This window comes from Electrona antarctica, assembly GCF_951216825.1.
Source record: "Electrona antarctica genome assembly, chromosome: 19".
Classification (NCBI taxonomy): domain Eukaryota; kingdom Metazoa; phylum Chordata; class Actinopteri; order Myctophiformes; family Myctophidae; genus Electrona; species Electrona antarctica.
In genome coordinates this window covers 21732033-21739010 of record NC_136800.1, presented here as the reverse complement: position 1 = coordinate 21739010, position 6978 = coordinate 21732033, and the positions used below count along the sequence as shown (strand labels likewise).

At 43.6% G+C, this 6978-nt stretch overlaps 1 protein-coding gene across 1 annotated transcript in view; it reads left to right on the top strand.

Moving 5' to 3' along the window:
- The first annotated feature begins 86 nt into the window (after positions 1–86).
- The window catches only part of LOC306912367 (rho GTPase-activating protein 29-like), a 56056-nt gene continuing 49164 nt past the window's right edge, over positions 87–6978 (top strand). The window contains exons 1-2 of the mRNA XM_079488538.1: positions 87–304; positions 982–1425. Of these exons, the coding sequence (XP_079344664.1) occupies positions 1119–1425 (307 nt within the window). The 5' untranslated portion in view covers positions 87–304; positions 982–1118. The remainder of the gene's footprint in view (positions 305–981; positions 1426–6978) is intronic.

The window sequence follows — 6978 nt, the reverse complement described above, 5'->3', positions numbered from 1 at the left end:
GCGACACCGTCGTACTAACGGAATACATTAGCCCAAAATCAGGCTCGAGGCGACCAGCCAACCAATCAGGAAGCGTCCAAGTCCGTCACGTGACACAACGGAATAGTAAACGGCTCGTGGCTCTTCTCTCTGTCGTACTGTAGTTCTTCAAACACAACACGGAGGAGGCGAGGCTTTTTCTGCTTTTGTTTGGATTCTTTCTGAAGAACTTCCTATCCTACCACCACCTCTCACTCAAACTGGATATATTAAACTAAAACGTTCGTCAAGTATTTCGTCACTATGTCAGCAAGCTGCCAAGCAGGTGTGTTAGTGTGTGTGTTTGGTGTGTGTGTGTTTTTTTCCTTTTCTTTTTAATAGTCTTTTATTGTTGTTTTTTTAGTATTCTTTTTCATTGCTCCAGTGAAATGAAATGCCAGCGGGGCGAGTTGACTGAACGACGCCGTAGTAACGTCACTGTAGACCGGCTCCGCAGTTTAGAAGCGGCCGGTCGGGCCGGGGCACCGCATCACTTATCATGGAAAGAAAGATAACTGACACTGATTTGAACTAATATGCTTCATCGTTGTTTTGGGGCTTCCTCCTCGCGTGTATATATTTGACTACTTTTGGTGTTTACAAATATATATGTGTAAGTGTAACAGGAGTCATATGTTTATTTTTATTTTATTCAAAATAAGAGGGTTACATAGGCTATATCTTCGTTATTACACGTGTGTAAGCTATTTTAGAACTTATCCAGATTTAATGATTGCTTTTACATTTTATACACTACAGCTACATCACAGATCGGGGGAAAATGTAAATGTTGTCTTGAGTGTTTGTTCCGTTTTGTTATTTCTTGGCCGTCCCAGCAGTAACTTTTTTTGATTGATTGATTGTTTGATTGAATACTTTATTAACAATTTGGAGGAAAAAAGCATATGGCTTGTTACCATTGGGGTCCTTCATATCATATTCAATTCTACTTCATTCTACTAGTGTGGATCGTCCTGCGGGGACCTGCTGGGGGGGACAGTGATCTCTAGCTCTCCTGGAGGAGCAGCACTCTACGGCCGGCCGGAGTGGCCCGCGGTGCCGGCGGTGTCCCGACCAGGGGCTGGCCGTCCTCCACCGGGATGTTACGGAAGAGCAGCAGCGGTGCCGGTGCTGGTAGTAGCAGTAGCAGTGGTGGGACCAAGCGCAGCCAGGGGGGGCCGGGCCCACGGCCACGACACTTCACCTCTTCCCACACCGGATCCTTATCTGCCGGCTCCACCAAGACGTGGGACATGGGCCGCAGCTCTCTGAGCAGCATGGGGCTGGAGGCTCACCTGGTGGGGGGTGTCCCAGGGGTGGACCCGGACTATGTCATGCAGCTGGTCAACGACGTGCGCCGGTTCGCCGACGTTCTGCTCAGCCTCAAGGATGCCTTCCAGTGCAAAGGTAAGATTTTACATAATAAATGGTGCATTTATATAGCACCTTATACACCGATGGCAGAGGAAACCATGCAAGGCATCAACCGGCTCATCTGGAGCAATTAGGGTTTCAGAGTATTGCTCAAGGGCACTTTGGGGGAGCCCAGGGTCGAACTAGGAACCTTCCGGTTCCCAAGTGCCCGTGCTCTACCTCCTGAGTCCCGTACAGAATTGATTTAACTCCTGAGAGAGTCTATAAATTGACCCTTGGTCCCTTACTGGTCCATTTGTTCCATTTCTAGACTCTCATTTAAGTCTGGGAGTTTAGAAGTGGATTTTACTGTGAAGAACTGCATTATGAATATGAATTCAAGGTGGTTGGTTGGTGGTCGCTGCGGTTTCTTGACACAAAGGTGTTGCCGGTCATCATTCATGCAGAGACGAAACACCACACAAAGGAAAGTTGCAGGTGTGAAACACAAGACCAAAGAAGATAATGTCACACAACAGAGGGGAAAAGTATGCCAAGTCTTCTTTGTTACCTCTGTTATGTTGCAGTCTGCATCTATCACAGTGGGTACGGCACGGCATGGTGGCAATAACACCACAAATGTAATGTGATTTTAGTGTGTATATATATATTTATTTTGCACATACACACATGGACTCAGATCTGTAAGTGTGGGAATGAACATGCACGCACGCGCATACAGTCACACACAGTCACACACAGACACACACACACACACACACACACACACACACACACACACACACACACACACACACACACAATCGTCTAGGAATGAGAGTGAGCGAGTTGTTTTGCCCATTCCTCGGGCTGGAGGAGTGGACCCTCTGTGAATAATCCTTGTCTTGTGTCGTGCTGAGTGTTGCTCAGAGCCGTCACTGAAGCATTCCGCTTATTTGCCTCCCTATGAACAGCGGCTTGTTTTTGAGTTTAGCTCGTATATGGAATCATCTCGTAATATGCCCTCAACGTAATATCTCTCAGTCATTTGTCATCCAGACCAGATGACATGTCATTGATCTCTCAATGACACTAGGGCTCAATAGTGTTGTTGTTGTCTTACTGATATGAGGAGGCATGGCGTTTGTCGTTAGTTAAAGGACCATAAAACATACCATTATATAAACTACAGTTTTTATAAATATTGGCCTGTTTGAGATTGTTACTGAAGTCTAATGGCTCTTGAAACACCTTAGACACACACCAAAATCACACAATGCCTGCAGTTAATGAAAATACTATTCAATGTTGGTGTTCTCACTTGGATTTTGTAATTAAGTCCATTGTGCCATAATCCATAAATAAGTCTCATTTGCATGTATATGCTGGAGCTAAGTGGGATTAGTCTATGGCACAATGGACCTAAATTTCAAAATCTGGTTTGAATACGCACATTGTTGCACAATGCACATACAACCTTTAGCATTATTATTATTTATGCAGAATGTTATATTGAATTGTAATCTCTTCCTTTAGCGGGGTAACCAAACCCAAATTGGTCTAAGAGTTAGATTTGTCTAGCGCTCATGTTACCACACATCCTTCCATCTTCCCATAACCTCTTCAAATTGGAGGGTTGAAAAACCCAAACCAGGTGTTTCTGACCACATCCAGAGGCCAAAATAGGTGGGACATGAATGGAAAGTAGGTCATAAGAGAGATTTTGGAAATATGTTTTGACAACACTGGTCACTTTGCTAGTTAAAAGTTTAGCTCTATGCTGATTTTGATTCAGATTACAGCACATTTTTTCTAGCAAAGGGAACATTCCGTTTTTGTTTACTAAAAAATTCTGCTCTATATGCATTTTGCTTCAGTCATTGAACCTGAGACCATTATTTGTGGAGTAAATGCTATCGTAAAACGATAGAACATCTACTTTATACATTTTTGTTCATTTGAACATAATGTCCCTTTGATGTTATAATACCCAAAAGTTTCTTGAAATTGTATTTATCTAAGGAAGGTTTACTCAGTACACATTACCTTTTTTTGTGCTTAGCTTGCACACCATTAAAGCAAAGACCGATTCCAACCCAGAAGGGATTCTGTGACAGCTCCTTAAATATGTCTATCAACAGTTTACTTAACAGAACTAAACCATTAAATCAAAACTCAAATATAAAAAAAAAAAAAATCATCATGAGTTGGATTTACCAAATTAACTAAATGTTAACCGTATCTGTGCCAAATGTTGTATATCTCGTGAAAAGGTATTAAGGTCACCTGAGCCATCCACGAGAAACATGAGATTCGATTAAAAATGATTTAAAAATATGACTGTGACAATAAATTAAGAACTCTTTGTCTCTGGGTCGAGGTGATAATGTTTATGATCGTTTGTTAGTGAAAGCTATCCCTTTTTCCCAGGAGGTCGAGGTGTGTGTGTGTGTGTGTGTGTGTGTGTGTGTGTGTGTGTGTGTGTGTGTGTGTGTGTGTGTGTGTGTGTGTGTGTGTGTGTGTGTGTGTGTGTGTGTGTGTGTGTGTGTGTGTGTGTGTGTGTGTGTGTGTGTGTGTGTGTGTGTGTGTGTGTGTGTGTGGTGTGCGTGCAGCTGTAATTGAATTTGATTAATTGTTTGTTATTATGACTGAAGGATCAGCTTTGTTCTAGTTAGTAGTAAACTGTAACAGGGATCTTTCCCTGATGAAACAAACACATTACATTGTTTCCGCACAGGGATTAATCATTTTTATTTATGCCATAAAGATTCATATTAAAGGCGCATCAAGCTCTATTGTCAGTAGGTTAGTTTAGGTGGTAACTTACAGCCCGTACCTACTACCTTCATGCTACGATGTGTGTCTGTTAGCCTACGTCAGCTCTTTACCATGAAGCAAAAACAGCCACTGCAAACACACTGCAGGGTTCCATGTGGTTGAAGAAAGCTGACAACAGCAGGAATGAAGGAGGAGAGGGTGTGCGCGTGCGTGCGTGCGCCGTGTGTGCGTGTAGTGGGTAGCTGGAGCGAGGCGAGGTACGTCATGCCAGGTCTCATGTTATTCTTCTCATATTTGGACAGGTCTGTCACTGGAGTACGGTGTGAAATTGACACAGTTCTTATCCCTCCTAGAAGGTCTGTGCTGCTGACTGTGTTGGGGTCTCGTCTGTAGGCTCACATTCCCGTTACAGAGACACTGGGGAGAGGGTTGACTGACTGACTGTGTCTCTTTAGTGAGCGACTTGCCTCGCCACTCCCTCCTCTCGTCAGTGAAGAATGCAGCAGAAGCAGTGTGAGACAATGCTTATTTTTCTTCCCGAGACGTCGTCACCGCGGGCCCCGTGTTGCTCGAGGACAGCGCAGCGCTTGCAGACAGCACAGCACGGCAGCTTAACTGAGAGCCGCGGGGGAATCGTATCAGTGACGGCGGGTATAAAGCCAGACCCACCATGGCATTCATCACACCAACAGTTACACCTAGGTTTCCCCCCCACGGTCGCGTGGGGGGCCCTCGTGGTGTGGATTTACACCATTATACATCTATCTATTAGAGGTTTAGGGTAAATTAGATTACAGTGTCTCTTACTGTAAAAGCAACAAATAGTAGTCAGTCACACTAGGCTTTTCACTGTGGAGGAAAGCCTGGTTTTCATTCAGAATTAACCAGTGTGATCCGGTCTATAGCCTGCCTAGTGCCTACTCTAGAACCTGACAAGAAGACCCACTGAATTTAAGCATATTATTACTAAGCAGAGGAAAATAAACTAACAAGGTTTTTTTTAGTTTTTAATTATTTTGTATGATATTCATTGCTGAAAACTACTGTAAGCTGTTCTAAAACACACCTCTCTTTCACTATGAAAGTGCAAAAATGTTTATAATTCCTCCAGTTCGCCACTCTGACAGAACTCAATTAGAGAATAAAGTACTCATCTATCATTCTGATAGATTAGTCCTCTGATGTATACTCTTACTATCTGTGTCCGGTTGGGTGCTGCAATTTTATTGTTACTTCACATGAATGCCGAATCAAGTAGCTTTGTTTCACACTAGTTAAAATAAATCATGGACATACCAAACAAAGATTTCCAGGAAGTTCCGGATTCATGAGATTGTGTGTGTTTATGGGTAGGCCGTACCGCTATGATGCCCCTAGTCTGTGAAGTGAATTATCTTTGGGGGCACAAGACCATGTCCGCATGATGCATCCGCTAGAACGTTGTGTTCTTTAAATCTATTGCTTTCCCAAGTGGCGTACGGGTGTACTGTATGTTGACACATTAGGCCCATAATTGGACACTACACTACACTGAGTATATGACATTGTATAACACTGTGTTAAGCTATTCAGAAATAGTTTGTTATGAGCTGTGGCTGATCAGGTCACCTCCTCTGTGGTCTCGAGGTGACCTTTGACCCCTCACTCGTTCCACCACCAAACCCCTGTTGACCTCTGACCTCCATCACCACCACCACATTTCACAACACGACATCAGATCGCCTGGTTTTCATTTCCATAAAGCTGTAGGCCGCCGATTCCCAACCTCTGGACCGGGGCACACTGACTGGTGGGTCGTGCGTGAGGATATCACAAGTGGGCCCCTAAATAATTGGCAAAACACTACAATTCTAATGATCTTCTTTCATTTGTTGTGCAGACATCTCATTTGTTCGAGCATCCTCCTGACCACTATAGTTAACTTTAAAACACAGGAAAAAAATACATTACATACATTACCACATTTGTACATTACATACAAATCTGGCCACATTTGGCCTTTTCTGCCATTTGTGGGTCCTGTCACGGGGCAACCTGTGCCCTATAGACGCCTTAACAGACGACGTCACACTGATAAGCAACAGCATGCGCGCGCATAAAGGCAGCAGAAGAACACCACCTCTCATAAGATGCAATGGAAAAGTTCTAACTGCACTCACGTGTAAAAAATGCCCCATCAAACTTTTAGATGCTGTTTTTATCCCAGTGTGGAGGAAGAATGATTAGGATTTGTATTGTGATCTCTCGCCCTTGAAATATATAATCCATTGGTTTCTGTTGTGTTTGAACAATAATAGCAATTCAAAACAGTTGTCCTCAAAACCACACCTCCAGTCGCTGTCATAAGAACGGGAGGTGCGCTCATGATCACAGCAGCAGAGCCTATTTGTGCACGGCTGCACGCACACCTGCAGCCCATCAAGTATAATTTATGCTTCGTCCCACGATGGTGTCGCGCACGCAGACCTCTACACTCACAACAGTCGCATCCGCGATGCGATGTGAGCTTGTATATCAGCGTGCAGTACTGTTGCGCTTTGAAGTATAAATGTCTCCTAGGGTGCATCTCACTAGCCAACACACAAGAGAGATTGAATGGACTGAAACCAACTTCCGGGTTTGATGATGATGTCACGTGCATACCCTCTATTGACTGCCATCAAGCTGCCTTGACGGTGTGGCTATGTGTAGCATTATATACTCTTTTTTTTTGTGTTGCCTAATTCTATTTCTATTGTAATTGTTTTGTGATTTATTTGATGCCTTGAAAAACATTCAGAGTCTATTAAGGAAATGTGTAATTCTATAGTCATGGTTGAGTTGTTTGAT